The following is a 26,496-nucleotide window of genomic DNA, read 5'->3' on the forward strand; positions in this document are numbered from 1 at the left end:
AAGGCAGTCTCTGCTACTGGTGCAGGACACTGCGACTCTAGAACACTTGCTAATTGAATGGACAGCAGTCTGCAGACGAAGGGCAAGGGCCCTGGCATCCATCTTTCCAAATAGGGAGCACATCGCCTTACTAACATCTAGCAGTATATTGAAATATATCAATATGCTGGGGTTAGGTGAGTCGCTATGCAATCCTTGTCTATTTATCTATATATCTAAATGTAGCTCTTTCTTAGACAATAATGTGTGTCAAGTCTCGAAATCAAGTTTTTATAAGTTGAACCTTATTTCGATCGATCAGTTTGAATGGGCAGGAGAGAACTTGTGAAAATTAATTTACTAAACATAGCTGCTGCTGTTATTGTAGCAATGGTGTAGTGGTTTTAACTGGCAAAGCGACTGTTTTCGGCTGAAATATTTATAAACTCAATTATTCTACCGGAAGAGCTGAATACTGTAGAAACGGGTGCCATCTTCTTCTTTCAGCAATGCTTTTAAGTTTAAAGTCCTTGGCCGGATGAAAATGCGGGTCGGTTCCGATTACATCGTGCAAACCGGAGTTTTAGTAATAAGGCTTGGAATCAAATTCAAATTCAAAACATAAAAAATACATTTGAAATGATTTTTTCATTTCCACCTACACATTCAAAAGTAAATTTGGGACCTTTTATTTATAAAATACCTATTTTTGATAATGAGCCTGTCAACGTAGACACTCAAGCAGTCCTAAATCCTTTAACGATCTTTTGAATTATGTATTCTGAGGGTTGTCTACAGAGCAGGATTATCCAGAACTACTTGGGGCGTAATAAGATTTATAGGGTGGAATATATTAATTAATTCAACAAAAGAGGGGTACTACAAGTTTTAAACCGTTGTCTAAAATCTGATGAAATGTTGCAAATAAATATTACCCTACTGTTGTGTTGTTGTTGTTGGCGGAATTCTGCCGACTTGACAGTCCTTGGCCGGATAAAAATTCTGGTTAGGTAGACCCGACTGTCGTGAAAATGAAATATTACCCCATTATTATGTATCGACACTAGTGCAACTATAATCTCTGGAAAAAATCAAAATCAAAATTTTTTATAATTCAATTATAATGTAAAATTGTTCTTCCAGTCCTTTAATTTTTATTTTATTTTTTATTAAATTAATGTGAAATATGAGGACGTCTCAAAAGAAATTTTAACCCAAAAACAAACATATCTCTTTAAAAATGTCTCGTGTGTATAATAGATAAGATATTTCAATTAAATGTATCAGTTCAAAGTATCCAGTGTATTTGTCATCCAGTTCGGCTCAGCCGCGGCGATCTTTTCAATAATGGAGTTTACTTGATAGCATAACGATTGGATTTGCCGATCCCATTGTGGTAGCACCTCACGACTTTCAAAATGAACAAGGCCGGATATTTGATCTATATGACCGTTCATACGTTCTTCGGTAATCATTTGCGAAGCAATATTTTCAGCCTTTGCAGCGGGTATATCAAGTAATGCGCCTAGCTCTTCGAATGTAATATTATTATATAATTTACTAGCGGAAAGCAAGTTATGCTCAAATACAGCGCGATCTAGAATAGATGAACCGTCAACGGTTATAGCTTTTTGATGCGGTTGTAGCAACGCTTCGAATTCTTTTAATTCCGACCGTCTAATTATACGATCCAAATACATTTTTTCAAGTATAGCATAGGCTGGCAGTTGTTGACAACGTTCATCTTTGAATAATGTTGCCAACATGCGAGAACGCTGCTGCCCAGCAGATGCTAACACCGTGCAAATTAAAGCGCTCCTTAATGCATCCATACGATCACTTTCGCTCATCGTTTTACGATAGGACAGTTCATTATACCGTTGTGCAGCCTCTATGAATTTTCGACGATAATCCAAGACATGAGCGTAACACTTTTTGTAAAGCACCTTTAAAAGAAAATTAGAATTGCCTATGTTCCTGTGTTTAAATTTAGGTTAAATATTTACCTGTAACTCCTCATCGGTTGTCTCGGTCTGCAACAAGGAGGCGCGATTTATATAAAACTCAGCTTGTGCCGAATCATCATCCTTCAAGTAGAGACTGGCAATTTTTAAATATGTTTTGAGCTTATAACCGACTGGATATTGCTTTTGCCCAGTCTCTAGAGGTATGCCAACCAGCACATTTGCTGCATCACGCCAAAGCTGATTGCGCTCATAAATATCGGCTAAATGTTGTCGTATTCCAGCTACTTGCTCTTCAAAGGATATCACACGCGGCTGGACCTTCTCCAGCGTAAAATGAGAAACTTGTCGCGAAATTTCATCAGACAATTTACACAAGGAGTTGCTAACATCATTTAGTATTTGCCTTGAAATTACCAAACTGACGTGCTCATTGACTATGGCTTCTACAAAGAGCTTTAGTGTATCCACCAGTTCACTTCCTGTATTATTGAGCACCATTACTAGCAATTGCCGGTACTTGTCTGCTTGCTCTTTGTGTGTGCCAGAAAAGTTAGCGAGCGCCATGAGTTGTGTACGCAGAGCACTTGTACCGATTGACATTTTGTAGAGTTTAATGTTTTATATTACTTCCACAAATTGGGTATAAATTAAAAATAGCAACTTATTAATCTATTTACACTAGTTTTCTCCTTGTTTCTGCGATTTGATGTTATCATGCAATTTCTTTACAGATTGACTTCTAACAAGATTGCCACTTGTTGAGAAAATGTATATTGCCTAAATTAGTGTTACCGGATAACCATTATTTATATTTTAAATTTCATTGCCATTTCTGAATCTGAAATATTTATTTATAAAAGCATTATCAAAGTAATTGTGAATTTTACGAGAAGAGGAAGCATATGTACTTTGTTTTTGTCTTTTTCCTTTTATAAATTAGAACCATTCACAAAGTCAATTAGCTATTGTGCACAGAAGTGATTACACATTTAAGTCAGCAGGTGTTATAGTGAAAATTTCTGATCAGGTTTATTTAATAACACCTTTTAAATCGTATGGCACAACTATAATACATTAACTAAGCAGTGAACATACAGAATTGCCAAAGTTAGCGGCGGATGTGCGCTTGGTATGGATTGTATGCATTGAAAATGGATCCATATTCTGGGAGGATTATTTGGAGGACCAATGGCAATATTTGAGAGAGCTTTCGGTTATAGACACAAACTCGATGACACACAGGCGATAATTTGCGTAATTGAGACAGCACAGGAAGTCAACGGCCACACGGTAATTAGAAAAATCATATTTTCATCAAACACTTAAATCAAATGAATTTCTGTTCAGATATGTCTGTATGTAACTAGATTTGTAGAAGTGTATCAGTGATAGAAAAATCAATATTAAGTGACGCCGTAAGGTGGAAATTTCGGGTGGGGGTAAACGCAATGCCATCAAATAGAATACAGATGAAGAATATAAAATTGTACACAACTAAACACACATATTGTAAAACTTGTCCCATCATTCCAGGAGTATTTATTGCGATTACAGCGTGGCGCAAATAAAGAAAATTGTTGGAAGATTTTGCGTCGCTACAATGATTTCGCTGAGTTGCACAAATGCCTCTGCATATCAGGTATCGATCTGCCCATGCCAGGCAAACGGCTTTTCGGTAATATGCGGCCAGACTTCATAGCTGAAAGAAGACAAGCATTACAGGTTTACATAAATACAGTACTAATGAATCCCATTTTGGCATCGTCATTGCCAGCCAAACGGTTCGTCGATCCGGACAGTTACTCGCAATCCTTTCATGGTAAGTACTTAAATGTCTATACTACTAAATAATTTATAATTAATTACCTTGGTTGTAATATACATATGTATGTATGCAGTAGTACGTCTCCTAACATAAGCCGCTAGGGTGTCATTAAGTTTAATTGAATATGTGTTATAAAATTAGTGTAATGTAATGAGGCGCACCCAATCCCGTATGAAATAGCGTAGCATATGAGTGTTTGTAAATACACATGTTATAAATTGTTTGAAGGATTATACACATTAAAGTATCATGCTGCTGATATGGAAAATTTATTACGTGTATACAAACATATGTATACCATTGTCTTATAAACGGAAGTATGTATGTCGCGCGTTTGTGGAGACCTTTATGTCAACACGAACACGTCATACATGGGTTTCGCCATATATACACGTATGTGTACCAGTTATGCGCATCTGTTGCTTTCTGAATAATAGACGTATATTAGTCCTTAAAGCTTTGTCTCATGCCTACTAAAAATATGAATTAAAAGTACTTGATATATGAAAAGTATGATATAGTTTCATAGGTATGTAATTATGTGTATTTCTAGTCTTAAATAGCAATTCAATAGTTCTCTACAATGTCAATAACATCGTTCCTTTTAGATCAAGCAGTGCAAAATGCTATGCTATGTTTACGCAGCGAGGGTATATGGACATTGGGTACCACACTTGGTCCAATAGGTTGGCGCTTACGAAAACATTACTTCAAAGTTTCACCAAAACCACCGGAAAAGACTGGAAACAAGTTACTCGTGAAAAGTGGCTCACAAACACATCAAGGCAAACATTTCGCCTCATCGAGCAGTAATGGCGGCGGTGGTGGCAGCAGTAGTGGATCAATAGATGGTGGCAGTTTGGATCCTTCTGAGTTAGTTTTAGAATGGATCGAATACGGACCCGACAAATATATAGACGAAAAGGAAATGGGTGGCATACTAAAGAGTCTATTGGGTTTACAGCATCCGCATATCGAGACAATCGTTTACGCGGCACACAACGAGAATGGCTGCATAGCTGTGCGTAGGTAAGTCACAAAATACAAATTGCTATTTAATTGTTCATAAGATATAAATACCATGTCACCTGCAACAGATTTTACAAACAAGGCACTCTGAAGGATATACTTTGTATGGCAACGCCAAAAAATCCATTCCTTAGCAAGTACGGCAATCCTAAGGGCAGAACGGCATTAACAATGAAACAAGTCGCGATCTATGGACGTCAAATACTGGAGGCTTTAATATTTATACATTCAAAAGGGTATCCATATGGTAAAGCAATGTTTAGCGAAGACTTGTATAAGTAATTTCCAACATATTTCGTAACCTACAGGTCACTTACATGCTGGCAATATTGTGATTGTTGATGATTGCGTTAAATTATTGGACATCGAGAATTACGTTTTGGGTGTACCCGCCTTCTATCGGCCTTTCTTTGTGCAGCATAGTAAAATCCACTCAGTGGAAGCTATAGATGTATACAGCTTTGGGCATGTGCTGTTCGAAATGGCAATGGGCTATCCACTACAGGAATCTGTAGTGCGTCAAATTAACGAATGTCCCGAATCCTTAAGTAATTTGATTGGAAATCGTAGCTAATTTGCGTATTTTTAATATGTATTTAAACTTTCTATTTAGAGAACCTATTGGAGAGTATATTGTCAAAAGAGGCGGTTAGAGCTGGTTTACCATCACTACAGCAACTCATCAGTCACCATTTCTTTGCGCAACATGCTAGTAGTGCTGCTGGCGGTTTTAGTTGTTGTAATGAAGATTCACGGAGAACGCATTTCAAATTGTCGCTTAACGCCAAGGAATTCTTAAAGCAAGCTGCGCTGAAAGCTGAGTTAAGACTGCGGGAAGAACAAAAATCAGTTAAAAACCAAAAGCGCATTGTGCGTGTGCAGGAGATGATGAGCTGCGAGGAGGAGAAACGCAAATCGAAACAAAGAGCGGTATATATATTTTTTTTTTGCAATAAATTAAAATTATATTTTTATTTAATATTTATTCATTAGAAACTTGAGCATAAGCAGTCAAAACTGAAACAGCAAGGTTCATTGCAAGCGGGCAACGGGCGTTTGTCACTTTCCGCAGCTAGTGGATCGGCAGCGCTTAGCACATTTGTTGGTGGCGTAACACCATTCGAGCGCACGGACAGCGTATTAAGTATGCATATGCCAAGGGAGTCAAATGCGGCGCCCTCTTCCTCCAACACGGACATAAAATGTAAGTAAAGTGCGTTACCACCGTTTTAAGGCAGCAATAATTTTTGTTTTCCTTAGCTCCACCACCAACACCGTTCGTGCAACATAATGCACCAGAACAACAGCAGGAGCAGCCACATTCTGCCACAAAGCAAATCACATTTTTGGCAAATGTCGAAAGACAAGCGTCAACACCAAATATTTCCACAGACGTCGAGCAGAGCGGTGATCCAACACGCTCGGCACTCTTAGAGTCGATTTGTAAATTTAATCGTGGTTCTTTGCGTAAAGTGCGCTCTAATGACTAGAAATAAGTAAACAGATTATTTAGTATATAGCATATACAAGTTTAGGCAACTATAACTATGTATGCTATAAAGAGTGGTGAAGAGGATAACAGCTAACTGTTCCTTTTCATATTGTTTCATGCACAATAATTCCAGCCAAATTCAATCACCACCTCCAGAATAAAAGCTTTTATAATATAACACACTTTCTAAAATGCAGCATCTAAATTTAATATCAAATAAATATAGTAACACAAAGTAAACAATAACATATATGAATTTTACACGTACTAGTATCGATGTTAACGTACATACATATATGTAATGTAAACTAAAGTAAGAGAATGCTCTTCAGCATGCAACACCTGTTTAATGTAATTAATCCACACTGTACTTCACCAAATATGTAAACAAAATAGAGATTAATACTAGAGGAATTCGTATAAAAATATAGTCTATACATATGTATGTACATTAAGTGTGGTGTTGTGTTTGTAAACAAAGCGTGCATCTACGCTTTCTACATATTTGTCACAATTAATCAAGAGCCATAAAAAATATGTATTAAATATTAGTGATTTGTTGTTTTTTAATTACTTTTTTTATTAAAATAATTTTAAATGAAAGCAAAATAATTATTTTTGCAAAAATTTTCTTTGTGAAATTTATAGTATTCTTTTTTTGTTGATACTTTGAAAGACTTAACAAAAGTTTGCAGCTAAAATACTTTTACTTAAATCTGAAAAATCATTCCAAAAATTATATTTGGGTTTAAAATTCTCCTCAAAATGGTGCACAATTTGCTTCTTGTTTCATGTTAAATATTATTGTCTTTGTTAAATATGATTTTGTATACTTTATGTACTCTCCGAGACCAGCTTTATTATTTCTAATCATAAGTATAATTTTCTTCAACATTGTATTCTCGAAACTGAAACGAAATTTGTACATGCATACATTTATTTACTATAATAGAAGAAACACACAGTTCCTTTATAAACAACAAATTTTGAAACACAAAAAAATGTGTATTATTTTCTTATCTTCCCATTCAAATGCGCAGATTTTTCGTAATGATTATTACCTGTCAAATTTGTGTAGATTTTTTTTGTTTACTAATTATTGTTAATTTTAAAAACTTTGCCTGCTTTTAGGCACATTTCCACCAATTCGAACTGCTTTTCGTTGCGGTTCGAAAATTCAGTATTTTTATGATCGAAAAAAATATATAAAAATATATTAATTTTATTAATTAAAAAAAAATAAAATTTTAATTTTATTAATTTTTTTTAATTTTATTAGAAATATTTTTTTTACTTTTACCCACTTTTAACCCTCTCTTAATATAATACCAAAATCACTTTAATTTCATAATTTTCTTTAAACAATTATTCAGAAATTCACCACACATAACATGTGCAGAATTTTACTAAAATAATATAAACTAGCATTAACATAAACTAATAGCGTTGAGAATCAAAAATATTCACCACATATTAGGCGCACTAGCTGCCGCTCATTAGACGCATCTCTCACTACTCGCCACGACACCTGTAACACAAACCTATATAATAGTAATATAACGAATAAGCACTCAAAAACGCACTTTAGTATATATTTAACCACATATAAGCATAAAAAATCTGCAAAATCAAATCAATATGCACAAAATATTCAACCAAAAGGTTGTTGATATTTTTCAAATCAAAATCCTGAAATATATAAATTTCTTGAATATCTTACAAAAATATACCAACGTGATATGAATTAATATTGAATGCTATACTCGAAATATATTTATGTAAATATGTCCACAAAATTATCGATTTAATTTAGTGAAATTTACAACTACATATTACTCAACGCTTTTAGCGAAAATTATATTTCAAAATCATTTTTTAGGTGGGTGGCACAACAACGTTGTGTTATGGCTGACATTTGAAACTGAAATTGCACTAAGCAACGTAATATGTTTTTGTTCTTTTATATTTATTACTTATTTTTATTATTATAGCATATACATAGCTGTCATACAAGCTGTAAGATCGGTGTAAACTACCTGTTTAGAAAATTTTTTCGTTTGACGAGATATCTTCACAAAATTTGACATGGGCTATTGTCTAAGGCAATAATGCAATCCCCGAAGAAATTTTTCAGATCGGATCTCCATAGCATATGCCTGCCACACAAACTGAACGATCGAAATGAAGTCCTTATGAGGAATATTTTGTATTTGTGAAGGTTATTAAAACTTTGCTGTAGCCGAAGTTAACTTTTCTTATTTTTTTACTATTTGTTTTTTTTATAAGTTCGTTATGTCAATATTTTTGCTTTTTTATTATTTGTTTTTATTTATATTAAATTATTATTATTTTTTTTAATTATCATTATTTTTTCGTTATATATAATAAATATATGTTTATACATATAATATCTGTTGGCTAAAAAAGTACAAAAGATTTATTTTCAGTTAAAATTTGTCTCTTCAATTATGTTGCTTGGTGTTGCGAATAACAGAACTGATTTTTGATAATACTATAAAATAGTAGCTGAATTGAATTACCTTTGCTAATTTTTTTTAAGACTTTGCAAAGTAATGCACATATTATAAATCCAACTATTTACAAGTCCAATTCAGTGTTGGCGCAATTATATGTATGTATGTATCTCTAAGTAATTATTATATAAATGTGTGAGTGCATATGTTTCTGTATTACTGCACTTAAATGTCGGACATTAGAAAAAAAAAATATTTATTTTTTAAGGTAAAAATTGTGTGTCAAAAACTTTAAATACCTACATTTTTATAAGCATTTTTAACTTATTTTTGTTTTATCTAACCTCAAATTTGAAAGAAACCTTTTGTATTTAATTTTAATATTTTGTTATCAACTCAGAGCCTATGATTTTAAAATATATTGAGGCTTATGTTGTTGTTGTAGCGGTATGGCACCGAGTTGACAGTCCTTGACCGAATAACAATCCGGGTTCGTTACGGTTACTTAGACCCAACTGTCGTGGGAACTTGTATTGAGACTTATAACTCTACGTACTGATCAAGTGCTGTTACTTCAGCGATGTTGTCATAACAAAAACAACAACAACAACAACTTAATCGTCTTTTGCATCACCAATCAAAACGTAACCGGAATGGACATGCATCTTTATGCGGCCTCTGTAGCATTGCAGAACGTATTTAAGAAATTTTTAAAGTTGGTACAGCAACAAAAGGAAATTGCGAACTCTACATTTCAGTGAGTTTTCTATGCTGATCTTATGGCCCTGATCAATATAATTTTATTAAGACCTACCGAACTAAACGGGGTTAGATCTCCGATATAACAGCCCTTGGCCGGATGTAATCCGGACTAATTCGGTGACGTAGTGCCCGCTATTGAGGGAATTGAGTATATAATTTTATTCATTCAAGGCATTACCGCTTTGTAAAAAATTAAGTAAAAAAAATGTTTATGCCAAATTAAAATTTGTTACCTAAAAATTTTAGCAAAAGAATGAACTTAGCTTGAAAAAAAATATACCTGCAACTATCAGTAATTACAATCGCGATTCGCAATCGTCCAATCAACACATTTCAGTTCACCAATGTGCCAACACTGTGAAAATCTATGTATGTATGTATATGTATGTGTCGATTATCCCGAACAATCACAATCAGAAAACTTTCTCTACCAGTTCGGTATGCACTTATGAATTACTACTAATTAAAAATAAAAATTATAATAATAGTTATATGTATGTATATGTGTGTGTTTTAGCATATATGTATGTATATCCTTAAAGGCAAGTCTTATACCTAAAATTAACTAGTGATAAATAATAACATATAAAAGTATATGAAATATGAAAATATACATAAAAGTAAGTTTAGGTATTTACATAGATAAAAATGCATTAATGTGTATCAAAATTAAGTAACAGTAAATGTGTATAGCAAAATTTTGTGTAATAGTACTTAATTTTCGCAAACGAATACTAAGTACTAAGAGCTTTATTATACTCGTACATATATACATACATACATATGTATGTATGTTTGTATGCAAGCAAATTTGCTGTATATTTGTAATGATGATGTCGAATTAAGTAGCTGGGGTTGACGTGGTCAAGCGCGTGATTGTTTACAAATAAAAACTTATTTTTGATTTTGTTTTTTATACTTACATATATACATACAAATCAATATTTTCATAATTGTTGTATTATTGTAATAGCATAATACGTTGTTTTGAATGTCCCTTTGTAATAAATATTTATATGTGTATGTATGAAAGTGCGTAAACTTCTATGTTTATGTGTTTGTACTTTATACCTGAAATCATCACTTTGCATAATGTCGTATTGTAATCAAATGTATGTATGTATGTATCTAATATGTATATACATACGTACATATACATATATAATTGCATTAGTATATTTAGCATATATGTATATACACCAATATATATCCATACTCACATAAATAATATTTCTACAAAAGTGTCGTAAATGGATTTTTGACTGTGTATATGTATACTATATAAAAATAAATCAAATAAAAAATATTGCAACACACAAATAATTAGTATTTATGTACAAATCGTAAGGTTTATCAAAATTTAACATAAAAGTGAAGTTGAGGTGAAACAATTTTTTTTTAATTCCAGAAGAATGTAAGTATTTTAATTGATAACAATGTCAGCATCGAAATCCAAACCAGAATAACTCATGCCAACGGGTGTTACTGCGGACTGAGTAGACAATTGAGAAGTAAATTCCCCTCGCGACGAACAAAGATCAAAATCTATAAGTTACTCATCATCCCCCTTCTGCTATTTGGTGCAGAGGCATAGACGATGACAACATCTGTCGGTGTTACGAACTTTCTGCTGAACATTTATGGTCCTTTGCGCATTGACAACGGTGGATATCGCATTCGATGGAACGATCAGATATGCGACGACATTACCATAGTTCAGAAAGTTAAGAGATATGGCTACGCTGGCTACGTCATGTCGTCCGAATGCATGAAAACACTCCAGCTCTGAGAGTATTCGACGCGGTACCCACCGGGGGAATCAGAAGAAGACCTCCACTCCGTTGAAAAGACCAGGTCCAGTTTCGGCTATTTGACTACACAGTATCTAAAACGTTTTCCTCCAAGTCTCTTTTAATCTATGGAAGAGATATATACTGGTCGTGACACCTACGTACATCTTCGACAAGGAGAGTAACTATTGATGTAAAGAGAGAAATAAACTTTCAGTTTAAGATGATGATTGTAAGATTTTGCTAACTAAATTCTGGTCTGAAATCGATTCGAAACCACACCTTTATCGATAGATTTGTCAAAATTTGCAAAAATGCTGCAAATAACTCTGCTACGTAAGATATCCTTAAAAAAAATTAATCCTGGGTGAAGTTGATTCATAAATCGGGGCAACTTTTGTAAAAGCATTCTTCAACACTAATTTGATCACAAACTAATGGCATCTTCTCATTAAATTGTTTTTATTTTTTCTGTTTCTAATTTTTTGATATTTTTGTCTTTTGAAAACAAAACTCTTTCTAACATTAACTTCAATATAGTTTTCAATTTTGAATATTTTAATATATTTTACATTTTTTGGGCATTATGGATGTTGGTGGAGAGGTACGTATGGCAGTTTATATCGGCAACATTTTTGTATATAAATAGATACGCGTCACTTAATATCTTATAATGGAAAAATTAGAGATCAGAGAGATTTTTATCAAAATTAAATGGAGTTCGGGGCATCATACACGAGAAGCTTAGAAGTCCGAGAGAATCGGTTCTACTTAAGTGAAATGAAGTCGTATTTTATACCAAGAGCCGGTATATAGACGAATTATTAATCGTGTTTGATATCCCATAAGAATTGTTCAAAAAACGTCTTTCTATATTTCATGTAGCACCGTCAGTTTTTAGTGGGTTTCACTAAGATGTTCAGTATTCAGATTTAAATCTACCATATATATGCATAATATGCATATATGTATGTACATACATATGTATGTATATGTGTATACGTACTTACATAAAAAGTTTGTAGTTAATTTGTAACCGGGGGCGTGGAGTGGATAATAATAATTTCTGGTAAAGGTCGTTCTTCAGAAATCAACCAAATCTTCCAATAATTCATTAGGGGTAATTTGGACATCTCATAATATCGAAGGCTGCTTTCTTTGTAGTAAACCTCAATACGTTGTACAAAGAGATGGATAATATCGGCCAAGCAACTGTAACGGTATATGTGGCAAATTAATTGTCTCTATGGTTTCCGTACCCACGCAACATGTTACGTAGGGTATAAGAGCTATGTTCATCTAACAGTATGAACCAAAAAGAGATCGTTACAGTTTTTCTTTATAAAAATATCTGTCGGTAAGCCCATAAATATTTCTGTAAAAGCAAAACACAATTCCAAAATATGCAACATTCCTTTGGAGATAGATATTATCGTAATATACTCAGTCTTTGCCAAACGTTGGCCTATTACACCGTCAGCCAAACATCTCAAGGGTACATTACCAAAAAATGGACGCAATTGATCCATAACTTTCTCTAATAACTTGTGCCGATATCCAGGTTATATTGTTTTGTTAGGGATTTCCACAGGCATCATACAAAATTCCACTTTTCTTTAATACAATTCTGCTTCATACAATTAAAAATATTTAATGTTCGATTCCGTCCGCAGTTTTCCTTCTCTTACCTGTTGAAATTCAAATTAGTTAATTATTCTCAACCACAATAGTGCTCATATGTAAATATACATACATACATATGTTTTGCCGAGCTTGTGTACCAACATAACATTTTATTTACGTCATATCGATTTAACATTTGGCCAAATTCGCAAATCAGGTCAAAATATGATTGCACTCGGTTAGTTCTTGATGGCAGAGAATTGGTCTAACCTCGTAAACTTGTGTCTAGGTCAGGCACGCGAAGAGGTAGAAAATCGTGCATTCGTAATTCTCAAATTGGCAATTTGCATTTGCATTCCCAAAATAATTCGTATCAATAAACCACGGCAATAAATATAATTCAATTTGTTATTTTTGTGTGTGAGAGTGTATATGTTTATATTAGGATTAACATGCATAAGAGTGTGGTGTAAGAGTGAATACATATGTATGTATGTATATTCAGATTGTCAAATTTGGATTAATGTCACTAATGATCGATGACATTAGGTGTAATTGCCATTAATCAAACAATCAACACAACATAAACAGCTAAATGGCTATGCGCGCCTAACACGCAGCCTTAAACGCCAATCACTTTACCATTTATTTATGCGTAACTAAGCAGCGGTGCAACACAATTAACCCTCTCACCCGTTTATATAATTATTTTACTTAAGGAAATGCCTATTCGTTTGTCTGTAATAATTTCTAAATGAAAATGTATCAATTTTGCAGCGACGTGGTTCCCTGAAATCGGCGACTGGACGTAGATTAAGTGCGGCATTCACAGTTCCTCAAGCGCGGGTAAGACGATGCCTTTGTCACAACAAAGCAGCAGTGTAAGCTCACCACTATCTATGTGTTTGCAGCCAGTTTTGAAGTATTTGCCCACATATCGTCTGGATCCAAAGTATCCGCTAAATAAAGAAGTATGCGAGAAAATTATGCGCACCGTGATGGACAATGCATTCGAAAATTTTATGTATTCGCCCAAAACGTCACTAACATTGTGTGCACAAATCAGCGAAGAGATTAAGAATCGAATTAAAGCGCAACACTTTGATCGGTATGTACTGGGAAATTGGGAAAATAAAATAAAATAATCTCTGACTAGTCGCATGTGTTAACGCGCTGTTCTCTATTTGTTTACCCTTCAAAGTTCCAAGAGGGAATATTTTGTTTATTATTACTAAAACGAATATCAATGTGTATCCCGTCAAGTACTGACACTGTAGCAACACTTCCTGAAAGATTAAACATCGTTTTTCACGCGTATTTTATCTAAAAACCGGAGCAGACACCAAGATATATATCTACTATATACCACATGTATATGGGAGTTTAATCTCAGTAACTAGTATTTAGTTATAACAACAAATATTCAGTTCTAGATTTATACAAAGATATGTGCATCTTTAATATTTTTCTTATAGCTTGCGTTCAAATTTGATACTTTCATAGGATTCCCTAGAATATATAGATATATGTATGTATGAACTACCGAGATATGTATTTTTACAAATACTAATACTTATTACACAAATTATTTTTGTGGTAGCGTTAGTGTATGTATTCTCAAATCGTCGGTGTAGTCAATGATCGGCCACATATTAAACCGAAGTGCTTTGGAAACATAGTCGCCACTATCGTGGGAACGGTCCCGGTTCACAAATTTATCGAATAAACCATCCAAGTTATTAATTAGTATGTTTCTAATAAGCATCTACCATTTTTTTCTTTTAACAACTATCAATGTATACCGCAATTTGTTTCACCGCAATTCAAATACAGATGACTAGCTTGCTAGATTTTTTTTAAGTACTTTACGAAGCACTATACTATATGTATATTTAATTTTATATATGACCCAAGATATATATAACCGTAATTATAAAATAATGAATTATTTCAGTTACCGTTACATTTGTGTCGTGACCATCGGTGAAAAGGTAATGCAAGGATACTGTTCGCTGGTAAATTTTCTTTGGGATGCAGAAAAGGATGGTTACATTTCCTACGTTTATGATACACCAAAATTTTTCGGTATCGCCACACTTTACTACCTTTATTATGATTAGCTCCAATTCAATGAGGTTTTAAAGAAATGTCATACATACATATGTATATTAGATAAATGTTATTATTGAGAAATAAAAAAATTATGTTTGCCAATCTTGATATCAAAAAGTATATTTATAAAATCAACGATGGGATTATTAGTAATAAGTAAATACTATATATAGATAAGAATAGCTTATATATTCATTTGCTTAGTTTAAGGGCCCATAAATTAAAGGTTAAGGTTTGTATATGGTGCGATCTGAACAACTTCTTTGGAGATTGAACCGTTTCCTTGAACATTAATCCGTGGCAAATTTCGTGAAAATATCTCGCCCCATTCCCAGGACAATCGGGTCTACGTTTCTGGGACGGACCCGGGTTTTTATCCTACCAAGGACTGTCAACTCGGCACAATTCTGTCCCTACAACAACAACAGATATTTCGCTAAATAAAAAAGTTTTCCATACAAGGACTGGAGATCAGTTTGCATTGCAGCTATATGCTATCGTGATCCGCTCCAAAAAATTATATTTTGATATTGTATCGTTGGGCAGTAATCCGCCGTGAAGATATCTTGTCAAATCAAAAATTTATACATATGTAAATATGTACATATGTATGTATATTTTATGGGGTGAATAACGTTTCATCGGGATGTTACAAGAGTCTTCTCAAGCTAAATAGACCTTGTTCAGAGTATAATTATCTATTGAGTTGTGAATTTAATGAATTTACTAAATTAACTTTAAATTTGACGAAATTATGCAGTTTTATTACATATATTACTTATTACATCGACTTCGAAATGATTATTAATATATTCTAACGTTCGAAATCTTACATTTTGTGCATACATATACATATGTAGGTATGTATGGTGGCAGAGTAACTAGTATATTGGACTTACCTAAGATATTGCTTCAATGTTTACATACTTGGGATTTGAGGAAAAATTTTTCGTTTTCAGAGAAGACACAGCACTATCACAGTAATAACACAAACATGTTTGATAATTATGGTTTATTTAATTAAGTTTTACGTAAGAGAGTATATTTTTATTAATATTACAATTTATGCACTTTCCATTTCATTTTACTCTTCATAAACGACTTTTATGTTTTTGTGTTACTTACAAGCATGCCATTAAAATTATTTAATTGTATATGCAAATCGATAACTTCAAAATCAATCATTTACACACGGAAAAAATTAAATATTCAAAAATTTTAAAATATTATGCAACTCATATATTTCTGTTTCACCTGGCAAACTCATATTTGTAAACGTGGCTCTTTTAAGATTAGTGTGCAGTGATAGCAAATTCACAACAATAATAAATAAGACAGTATTAGACGTCCGTGCGCAAATTTAAGAAAACAATGTAGCATTCGAAAAAACCCTTTATATGTAGCGATATATTTTAACCAAATGCTACACCTGGTTCTCTTAGCATGGCTTCGAAAAACATTTACTACACCCACAGACATTAGAGAGAGTTGACACAAGAGGTCACAATCGGACGCACTTTCGTTGGTTTGGCACTCGCGTCATTGTGTAGGCGACAAACATGTATTTATTCGCAACTGAAATTGTATATTTAGGCATTGAACCACTGAATTAATTATGCCATACAAAACCACCGTTAGAACTAGTTTTAATGCAGTCAGAGAAGTTTTAACTACTTTTGATTGTACCACCAAACAGCAGCCTTACTTAGCAATATTAAACAACTCAAATAGAACAAAAGAAACCGCTCCTCATAAACTCGCATTGAATTTTTCCCACATATTTATATTTAAGGAGACTTCACTTTCAGGGAGCTATTAGTTGGTTTAGCCAATTTAATTTTGGAAAACTTTCCACAAAACACCCACATCACACCACACCACACCAGCAATTCGTACAAATTACACTTTTAACCACCTTTGACTTTGAATTGCATCTTAACCGCACTAAAATTACGGCGCTAAAGGGGGCGAACTGCACTAGTTGTGGACTGAACTGAACCATTCTTTGATATGGATAATATTGAACTTTCACTTTCTTCTGACAATTTTTGGTGTTTCATTAAACAAAAACAATATTTCTAATCAAATTAAACAATTGACCATACATGGTAGGTATTTTTCTTACATACAATATGTAAAAAACACAAATTCAAATAAAATAAAACAACACAAACAAATTTCTCTGTGATCAACTTTGATTTAAAAAAAATACACTTGCTGGAGAATAAAGCTCATCACTACTAAATAGCCACAATGCCACAACGCCACACTGCATCACCAAAATCAAACTTTGTTAGAAGCTATAATTTTTGTTCACTACGCGTACAAAATTAAATTAGATAATTTTTTTCTTTGTATAAACATACCACAATTTAGTTTTGTTCATTTTATACAATTTTCTTTTTGTTCGAATCTCATCTTTACACAAAAATTAAGTAAGTTTGAAACAGTTTTCAAAAATTATAATTATAAGCATAAATCTGTTGCGTTTAGATGGTATCATAAACGATCAAATTAAACTTCACAAAATTTCCACAGCAACTTATTCACTTTTTTAACTAAATCATGAACATTTTTAAAAAGTATTATAAATTTGTATAAGTGCTTACCTACTTACTAAACTAGTTGATTGTTTGAAAGACTGTTATTAATATGTGGCAAAATGAAGTGCTTTGATAAAGTTGATTTGTAGCATAATAAATATGCGTCAAAAAACAACAGACTAATTTAAGCGAATAAAATATTAAGACCCAATAAATAGTACATAAATATAATTCAATTTTTAATTTTAAGTTTAGAGTTTTAAGAACCTCTAATTCATTTAAATAAATGTATATACTTTTATCAGTTCCAAATAAACTGACAGACTTCTGATCTAATAAGACTGCTAAGCTATTCAGTAGTCTGAACTTTTTATTCGCTTTCTATAAGATGAATATTGTTGTAGATTCAATACAGCGAACTTATTGTTATTCAAAATTTGATGTTTAAGGGCTTCAACCTTAACTCTTCGGTATTATTTAAATATCACTACCGACGCGTTAAAAGTATGTCCATATTCACTATTTTAGCGCACTCAAAGTCATTTACAATTAATAAAAAATCGGCGAATGACTACGCGTTATCAATTTTAAGCAGTTCCACCTCTTACAACTACTACCACAAGATGATCTTCCTTTAGACCCTCTTCAGTTACACTCTGGCATGTACGCTTCAGTAGTTCCGTAGAAAAGTCACATGGTGGGAAAGCGTATAGCACTCCAGTGGCTTCAGTATCTTTGTTCAACAGTGAGATAACACCGGCAGCTTCCTTTTGCTTTAAATACGACACTAAATTTCGTAGTGGACGCGTTTGTACGCTACTATCCTCCAGAGTGGTTGCAGCTGATGAAGCTAAACCTAAAAATATTGCATGTGACGATGATGAGCTAATGCGTTTTTGCACATCCTCCAATTTCGGTGGATCGAGACGCAAACGCTGCGTAATACGCAAGTTATGTTTTCCTTCTTCGTCGCGCATTAAGGAGTCGACAATATCCGCGTCTCCATCCGTCATATGGAATTTAGCCGGAAATAGTGAACTCTTTAGTATGAGTGCGCCCTGCCATACAACAGTGCACTTACGGGAAATATCAGGCAGAGTACGTGCGGTACTCAAAGCACCGTTTCGACGTGAAGAAGAATCCGAGTCCGACTCGGGTGAATGTGCGCGTTTGTGAGGGGAGCGTGAACGTGAACGATCAGCACCGGGCTCACGTGAACCAGAACGTGCTCGCTCATATGAATCGCCTGGCGGACGACGCCATTCATCTTCAGCTCCAGCAGGTGGTGGCATCGACGATGTAGAACTGCCATGAATTGGACGATGCACATCATTATGATAGACATGGTATGAACCACGTCCACGACCGCGGTAGCCACCGCGACCCCTATAACCACCTCGTGGTGGATAAGGTGCATACCCACCTCGTGGAGCATAATGTGGTGTCTCTTCATAATGATAGTCATACTCTGGACGCCTATATTCAGGTGCCTCATCATAGCTCTTTGATTTAAATGGTGCAGCTGGAGTAGTTCCAGGTAATTCAGCAAAATCAGTACGCAAACGACGCTCTGGTCCACCCAAAGGAAAACCGCGCATTTCTTTCACTGCAGCAGAGGCTGCCTCGATGGTTTCATATTGTATATATGCACATGTCTCGCCTTTTTGGTATTCTATTTTCTTTATGACACCAAAACGATCAAATTCCCGTTCCAATTGTGTTACAGAAGTCCAAGCACCTAGACCACCGATCCATATACGAGTAGCTGGTGTTACTTTACCATAACCAATTTTACATTGGAACTTTCCAATATATTGACCGGAAAGCTCTATTTTAGCACGATGTGCCATATCCAGATTTTGATAACGTACGAAAGCAAAAGCATTACCAGTACCTGGTGGGGGTCGCTTTATATCGATATCATCAACAATACCGTATTTACCGAATATACGACGCAACTCTTCATCCGAAATATTCACTTCTAAATTACCAGCAAATAGAGTCCTTGTTGCAAGTGGGTCGTCTTCTGGTTGCACATGATGCAAATAATTAGGAAATTTATCTTTCTTGCTTTCGGGCTTCTCATATGGAACATGTGGACGAGGTCCCATATGACGCATAGGTGCATACTGATGTGGGGGCGGTGGTCCATGCATATGTGGTGGCACACGATGCATTGGTGGGCCCCGTGGGGGAAGTGGATATTCGTGATGAATTGGTCCACGATATTCCCGTGAACGACCATGCGGATGCATGGGTGGTCCATAACGGTCATACGGATCGATCGGTGGTCGACGATGTTCTATTGGACCAGTCGGGCCCATAGGCGAACGTGGATAATGATATCGATCGTAGTCAGGGGGAGTTATCGAACGTCCACGAGGCCTACAATTAGAAAATACAAAAACGAAATAGATTAAAAAAATAAATAAATAATCAAAAGAGGTCCACACAAACCTGTATTCATTATGTGAAGAAGATTCGTAAACTGGTTCCACTAATGCCATTTTATCATACAATACAATACGCGGTTTATGATGTTTTGCTTCACGAGCATCCTCAGACGTTCTAAAACAAACGTAAGCAACACGTTCGTCCAAATCATGAGATATACGAATGCTGAAGTCACCGAATTTCTTGTATTCACGATACAAGGTTTCCTTAATGAAATCGTCGGAAGCTTTAGGATGCAAAGCACTAACACATAGCACTTTGTACGTTGGTCTTTCCGCCACTGGTGGAGGCCCGCGTAAATATTCTTCACGATGGGGTGAAACACCATAACGTGCTCGTGGACTTGGTGACCTTCCTATCCGACGTCGTAGGCGATCTGGAGACATGCGTTCGGGAGAATCGCCTGGAACTCCGCTACCATTATCATATCCGCGACCCATAATAGTTCTACCGTGAGAAGATCTTCCTAAATGATTGGTCCTGGTTGGTGAATCTCCTGAAGCACTGCGTTTCATACTATGTAGTTAATAACAATATTCTTAATTTCAGTTGAGCGTCTATGAGTGCTCAAAAGAATGTAGCCCTACCTGCTGTAAAATTATTATTACTCTCAAAGGACTATTTATAGTTCAGCCTGTAAGGAATTGAAATTTAGATTGTCATTAATGCAATAACTAAGAATCCATACTAATAATATAAATAATAACCTAAAAAATAGCAGCTATAGTTAATTTTTTATTTTACTCTTTCCCAACTAACTAAAAAATTACCGCACCGGCTTTTTATCATTCCCGAGTTACAAATAGAGATCTCATACCTGTTTATTCATAAAATTTACGATTGCAAAGCATAGAACGAAACCAAAAATTATGTATACTGGTGAACATACATACTTATGTACGTGTAGATGTACATATGTACACACATCTCGGTATGTACTTACATTTGAAGATAATAAAAGTGAGAAAAAAAAGTTTGCCGATACACAATTTTTGGATTTATGCTGCATAAATAATTATAAATTTATAATATTATATTTTATTTAAAAATAGATATACACATACTGAAACAGAAGGAACTGACCGCCAAAAACAGCCGCCTAGAAAGAAATTTTCACTCTATATGCTTTACACTTAACCTACTAAACTCAACTCAAATTGCCGAATATTCAAAGAACTCATCGAATATGCAAAGTCATTTTGCATAAAAATTTTGATTAAAATTTTTCCACTTATGTATGGTTCTAGGTTTATGTTTAGTTATAAACACTGAACTTATGTAAAATAGTAACGCTGAATAAAAATATATGAAACATTTTCTGTATACTCGAATGAAAGAATAAATTTCCAAAATGGCGTCAGTACTATGCACAACTTGAAAATATTTTAGCACATTATAAGTTTAAAACTAAAGAAAAACTCTAAATACAGTTTTGCACTTTGCACTCACCGTTTGTAAATTCACAAAATTTGTACAATTTTGTTGAAATTTTTCCACAAATATATAATATTTTACTCAAAACTCACACAGTATATTAAAAACGACTTTACGCATTCACAAAGCCACCAGATTTGACGCAATATATCGCAGTGCTGCCATCATGAATTCAACAAATGCTGCCACATATCCAATAAAAGTTTAAATGTGCTGCCACCCATTATCTAAGCTGTAGCTTGCCAGACCATATTTTTCAGATATGGTATTGAAAAGTTGTTCGGCTAGTTCATATAACACTTTTTCTTCGCTTTGCACAGACATTTGTTTTGTTGTATGTACACTTTTCATGAATTTAAAAATATAAGTGTCAAATTCATTATAAATCGAAAAAACACGAATTTTTAATAGTTGAATTTTTGAACTTTATTAGCTTTCAAGTGTATGAAGTAATATATAATAAAAATTTAAATTTAGTTGAGGAACGTAAGGACTTGCGTCACTGTATTATATTACTATTTTTATACCATTAATTTGAAATTCGGCAGCCCTATTTATCGGTCAATTGCCTACATTTTAATTATTTGTATTTTTAATGTGTTTATTTTATAAATAGTTTGACAAAAAGTTTTCATATATACGAAGAATGTATACTTATCAAAGCGACGATGCGTAAATATCACCAGCTTTTGTTAGTTATAATTTCTTGTATTAGCATAATTGTCTTGCTCACATATAAGAGTGAAAATTCACGTTTAAAAGATGTTCTAAGTGCTGTGCACTTCTTTAGCCGCAAGGATGCGGATGAATTGCGATTATTGAATAACTTCACAGCAGCGGAGGACGATATCATTGATTTTAATCGACCATTGCCAGTCTGGCAGCTGATAGGAGACTCGTTTCATGCATACGCCTCTTATTATCAACGCAACGATCTTGTGTCTTCCGGCGGAGAAGTTTTAACGCTTGTAACCGGTAAAACAGGGGCAGCAGTAAATTTTCGCTGTAAAGCACATTACGACGATGGACGCGATATTCAAGGCAAATTCCGATTTCAACACATGAATCAAGAAGACAACACCGATGCTGTATCTACAAATTATGTATTTTATTGTCGTCTTAAAAATGACTTAGGAGAACCAAATAGCATAGTTTATACCGATCTGACTGGTGATGGCAGTAATGCGAATCGCAAGTTACGGTTACGTTTTGTAAAAAGTGCACAAGGAAGTAATGTACCACAAACACAGGTGGCTATTTGCCTGGATTTAGTCTCATTTAATATGAGCAGTAGTTTCGGCAAAAGTTATTCGAAATTAATTGAATTCTTTATACATCATTATGTTGTTGGCATCAACCAGTTTATCGTTTACAATGGTGATGAACTAACCGAAATACTTTTACAAAAGCTTATGAAACATAAAAATATACATTTACAATTGTTGCCTTTCAATTTCCCATTTGCAAACAAAAATAATACATCTAATTTGCGTGAACTCATTAAAACAGATTGCTTACTGCGTAGCATGCACAAAGCAAAATATGTTACTTTGCTAGAACCAAACGAATTTTTCTTTCCAAATGCCAAACTAAGTGACGACAATTCTGTACTATATTCATTGAATTCATATAGTACCTCTGAGACTATATATGAGTTACAAACTTACTCAGTTTGTATTGATGGAAAGAATGAACTACTTTCAAATAATAGCTTTTATGATCCAGAAGTGGTGCAGCCACACAAGATAAACATTTTCAGACCTGTGGTCCCTTCTTCCTCTATAAGTAGTACTACTAATTTGGCTCCGTCATTAGCTTTTGCTCATAGATACACCGACTGCGTACATGTAGGAAATGATGGCCTACATATGTTGCAAAACTTGCTGCGTCAAGATTTCATGAATAATTTGATTAAAATTAGAAAAGAAGTACGAGAATTAATGTATAATTAAACTAGTGATAAAAAATTATGAATTTAGACTTATAATCAATTTCGTCTGCATTAAGAACGATGAGCTACATTGAGCATACCATTACTTTTAGACATATGCATTAATAAAACTTATTACGACAGCAATGTTATTTATTTCGTTTAGAAAAAAGTGCTAACGCGTTCATTTATTGAATAAATACTCAAACACATTTATGTAGTTGCATTTTATTACATTAATGTTATTTTTATCAATAAGTTGAAAAAATTGTATTCAGTGGGTATATATGTAGGGTTTACAATTTAGTTCAGTCGCTGCATTATTGACGCATTCTTTAGACCAGCTAATTCAATCGTTGCAGCTTCATCCGTAAGTTCACGGGTTGGGAATGAGGACACTAACCTAAAATTACCCTCCGCATATTGTGGTCTGGCACTATATAACAAATAATCAACAATTAATTATGTAATTTTACAAAAGTTATATTTTTTACTTAGTTATGTAGCGATGTATATCAGCAACTGTGTGATTGAGATTGAATTGGGCGGTTAAACGAGAACCGTCGGCTAGACGTATTTGTAACGTCGTTGTTGGCTGAGAAGAATCAATCTTAAGGTTTGCTTTAGCGGCGCTTTCATCCTCTTTAACATTAACAGCTGTTGTTGGTTTTGCAGTATTTGAAGCTGGTGCTGTTGATGCTGCTCCCTCAACGTTTGGTGTGGGACTAAATCATATAAATTAAGTTATAAATATATATAGGAAAGCTTTATTAATCACGGTAAAGATTTTTACCTTCCCAATGTGTGACCGGAACCTTTAAATTTAGGTGGGACTGTCTTCCTTTTATAATCCTCGTGGCGATGATCCTCCACGTCAACATTAACAACCCATCCCATTTCAAATAATTCATGAGGTATTTCACTGAATTTATCATATAAGTACTTGAACATTGTTATTTGTAATAAAAATATATTTACCCGCGCATGACAGTTTCTAAGAACTCTTTATTTTCGGGATCATCATATAGACGTAGTTCACCATCATCAATGGAGAAACCTTGGCTCCATAATTTCAGCACAACAATAGGTCTCTTCTCTCCCGTTGCATTAGCATCATCCTGCTGCGAACCTACGACAGAATGGTCTGTATCGGTCATGCCCAACCGTACACCTTGACCCCATTGTACAGCGCCAGTTGATTGACCGGTTGAAGTACTAGCAGATTCGCCGGTGTTGTGTTCTTGTGCCATTCGAAACATGTCAGTTAACTGTTCGCGGAAATTCTTACGTTTTGGTGGTCCTAAAACTTGCTGGCCTGAACGTTCGGAACCACCAGCATAGAACGCTTGTCCCTCTTCCTCATTAGATGTACGCTTTGTCATATCATTTAGTGTTGCTACTCTGATTAGATTATATATAAATAAATATAAATTCGGGAACTAAAAATTCATAATTGCATATTTACTTTGGCTTATCTGAGCTTTTCTTAGTAAAACTGTCTGCGGCACCGGTTTCTGATCGCACCCGACTACTTGAATTTGTAGGTGCTGGTTCAATATTCGCTCCACCTGAATTTCGTTCAGTTGGTTGTTCATCGTTTACACCCTCTCCATCAACTTGATTGCCAAGAAAATTGGAAAGTGCATCCTGAAATCATATTATATGCCTTAGAGCCGGATGAAAGTTCTTCAAGTTTTCTCACCTCTAGCGACCAATTGGAACTTGCTAAATAAAATCTGGCGATATTTTCATCTCCACCGCTTATTTCAATAAATTGTGCTATCAATTCATCGTTGTTAGACATATTTTTAGCATTCAAATCTTATTTTCTTCACGTTGCACAGAATTAAGAAATTAAAACAATGATTTCACAGATTTAATACAAAATCAATTGAAGGTTGCCAGACTGTACTAACAAATGACAATACAATGTGCTGCCATATATTTGATAGTCCTTAACGTCAAAAAATGGCATTTTGAATATATTTAAAAATATTTAGTTTATTAATACCATATACTTTATTTTTGAATATTGTTTGGCATTTCTTTATTATCAAGTCATAAATGGTCAGTATTTTTTATTCGATATTTTTTAATAAATTAATATCGATATCGAACTATTTAGCCAAACGGATTACGCCTATCCACCATATTTTAATTCACCACGATATTCAATAATGCGACCATTTCGATTTTCAGCAGCTCTTTGACAGCGGATACATTCAACCGGAAAGTCCGTATATAAATATTGTTCATATTAGTAATTGCTTTGGCCTATAATTATTGTGACTAATTTATTTAATGAGCTTTCCATATTAAAAAAGTAATTTACACCTATTTACTAGCGACGTTGATGGTTATGAGCATCAAAAAATAACATATGTTCTTGCTTCAAATGTATAATTTGCCTGCAGGATGCTGCATGTTTCGAAAGTAAGTATTGCATATATGTATGTACATACATATGTTTTAATGAATTATATATTTATTCTTGAGATATATGTATACATTGGCCTTTATCACCATATATGTACATATGTATGTATTTGCGTTTGCGCTTAATTTCCTTTAACCCGCAATTCGATAATTGCTTTTTTTTAATTATTTGCTGAATAATTAACGGGACTGTATATTTATAATACAATGAGTGATTAACATTCAATTCTACGAGCCATTGCGAAAACATCCAGACTTAATCTCGCACCATGTTTTTATAGCCTAAACAGAGTGTCTTAAGTTTGCCACCTAGTTTGTAACACCCAGAAAATGTCAGAAACCCTATAAAATGTATACATAAGTACAAACATATGTTTATAAATAATCAGCATGACGAGGTGAGTCGACTTAGCCATGCCTGTCCGTCCGTCCGTCTGTCTATATATGTATAAGCGAACCATTCCCTCAGTTTTTAAGATATCGATTTCAAAAATTTCAGACGTCCTTTTCTCTCCAAGAAGCTGCTCATTTCTCAGTGGCATATACATATGTACATAGCTGCCAAACAAACTAAACGACCTCACAAAATTCTGCTGCTAGACAAGACATTTTACAAAATTTAGCATAATTATTATTTAAAGCATCG

At 34.2% G+C, this 26,496-nt stretch overlaps 6 protein-coding genes and 1 long non-coding RNA gene across 14 annotated transcripts; 3 read left to right on the forward strand and 4 right to left on the reverse strand.

The window, feature by feature from the left end:
• Positions 1-1,125: 1,125 nt before the first annotated feature.
• LOC120772733 (COP9 signalosome complex subunit 4) lies at positions 1,126-2,688 on the reverse strand. Its single transcript, XM_040101496.1, has 2 exons — positions 1,986-2,688; positions 1,126-1,925 (listed from the first exon to the last, which is right to left on the reverse strand). The coding sequence occupies exons 1-2, from the start codon at positions 2,544-2,546 to the stop codon at positions 1,263-1,265; spliced, it is 1,224 nt and encodes a 407-aa protein (XP_039957430.1). The 5' UTR covers positions 2,547-2,688; the 3' UTR covers positions 1,126-1,262.
• A 214-nt stretch (positions 2,689-2,902) lies between these two features.
• On the forward strand, positions 2,903-8,407 carry LOC120772736 (PX domain-containing protein kinase-like protein). The gene is made up of 8 exons (XM_040101498.1): positions 2,903-3,236; positions 3,480-3,765; positions 4,380-4,800; positions 4,869-5,047; positions 5,109-5,348; positions 5,414-5,730; positions 5,794-6,004; positions 6,061-8,407. The coding sequence occupies exons 1-8, from the start codon at positions 3,135-3,137 to the stop codon at positions 6,288-6,290; spliced, it is 1,986 nt and encodes a 661-aa protein (XP_039957432.1). The 5' UTR covers positions 2,903-3,134; the 3' UTR covers positions 6,291-8,407.
• Positions 8,408-11,316: 2,909 nt separating this feature from the next.
• LOC120772051 lies at positions 11,317-13,152 on the reverse strand. Of its 3 annotated transcripts, XR_005705033.1 has the most exons (4): positions 13,072-13,152; positions 12,762-13,006; positions 12,329-12,693; positions 11,317-11,503 (listed from the first exon to the last, which is right to left on the reverse strand). It is a non-coding gene; the product is annotated as an uncharacterized LOC120772051 (long non-coding RNA). The 3 variants fall into 3 exon arrangements; XR_005705031.1 differs by having other exon boundaries at positions 12,329-13,006; XR_005705032.1 differs by having other exon boundaries at positions 12,329-13,006; positions 13,076-13,115.
• Positions 11,780-15,161, forward strand: LOC120772050 (dynein light chain Tctex-type protein 2B). Of its 5 annotated transcripts, none has more exons than XM_040100423.1 (4): positions 11,780-11,922; positions 13,719-13,787; positions 13,853-14,049; positions 14,896-15,161. In XM_040100423.1, exons 1-4 carry the CDS (start codon positions 11,905-11,907, stop codon positions 15,059-15,061), a joined length of 450 nt encoding a protein of 149 aa, XP_039956357.1. In that variant the 5' UTR covers positions 11,780-11,904; the 3' UTR covers positions 15,062-15,161. The 5 variants fall into 5 exon arrangements, with proteins under 5 accessions (XP_039956357.1, XP_039956356.1, XP_039956360.1 ...); XM_040100422.1 differs by lacking the exon at positions 11,780-11,922 and adding an exon at positions 13,099-13,247; XM_040100426.1 differs by lacking the exon at positions 11,780-11,922 and adding an exon at positions 13,100-13,179 and having other exon boundaries at positions 13,719-14,049.
• A 2,871-nt stretch (positions 15,162-18,032) lies between these two features.
• Positions 18,033-21,622, reverse strand: LOC120770928 (RNA-binding protein spenito). Of its 2 annotated transcripts, none has more exons than XM_040098632.1 (4): positions 21,500-21,622; positions 20,638-20,684; positions 20,054-20,566; positions 18,033-19,981 (listed from the first exon to the last, which is right to left on the reverse strand). In XM_040098632.1, exons 3-4 carry the CDS (start codon positions 20,563-20,565, stop codon positions 18,184-18,186), a joined length of 2,310 nt encoding a protein of 769 aa, XP_039954566.1. In that variant the 5' UTR covers position 20,566; positions 20,638-20,684; positions 21,500-21,622; the 3' UTR covers positions 18,033-18,183. The 2 variants fall into 2 exon arrangements, with proteins under 2 accessions (XP_039954566.1, XP_039954567.1); XM_040098633.1 differs by having other exon boundaries at positions 20,054-20,554; positions 21,500-21,621.
• A 405-nt stretch (positions 21,623-22,027) lies between these two features.
• On the forward strand, positions 22,028-23,630 carry LOC120771479. The gene has a single exon (XM_040099513.1). It carries the CDS (start codon positions 22,153-22,155, stop codon positions 23,434-23,436), a length of 1,284 nt encoding a protein of 427 aa, XP_039955447.1. The 5' UTR covers positions 22,028-22,152; the 3' UTR covers positions 23,437-23,630.
• Positions 23,627-25,300, reverse strand: LOC120771480 (NSFL1 cofactor p47). The gene is made up of 6 exons (XM_040099514.1): positions 25,117-25,300; positions 24,880-25,061; positions 24,393-24,815; positions 24,208-24,336; positions 23,909-24,139; positions 23,627-23,850 (listed from the first exon to the last, which is right to left on the reverse strand). Exons 1-6 carry the CDS (start codon positions 25,216-25,218, stop codon positions 23,718-23,720), a joined length of 1,200 nt encoding a protein of 399 aa, XP_039955448.1. The 5' UTR covers positions 25,219-25,300; the 3' UTR covers positions 23,627-23,717.
• Between the last annotated feature and the right edge of the window lie 1,196 nt (positions 25,301-26,496).

Source organism: Bactrocera tryoni, chromosome 3, assembly GCF_016617805.1.
Source record: "Bactrocera tryoni isolate S06 chromosome 3, CSIRO_BtryS06_freeze2, whole genome shotgun sequence".
NCBI classification, from domain to species: Eukaryota; Metazoa; Arthropoda; class Insecta; order Diptera; family Tephritidae; genus Bactrocera; species Bactrocera tryoni.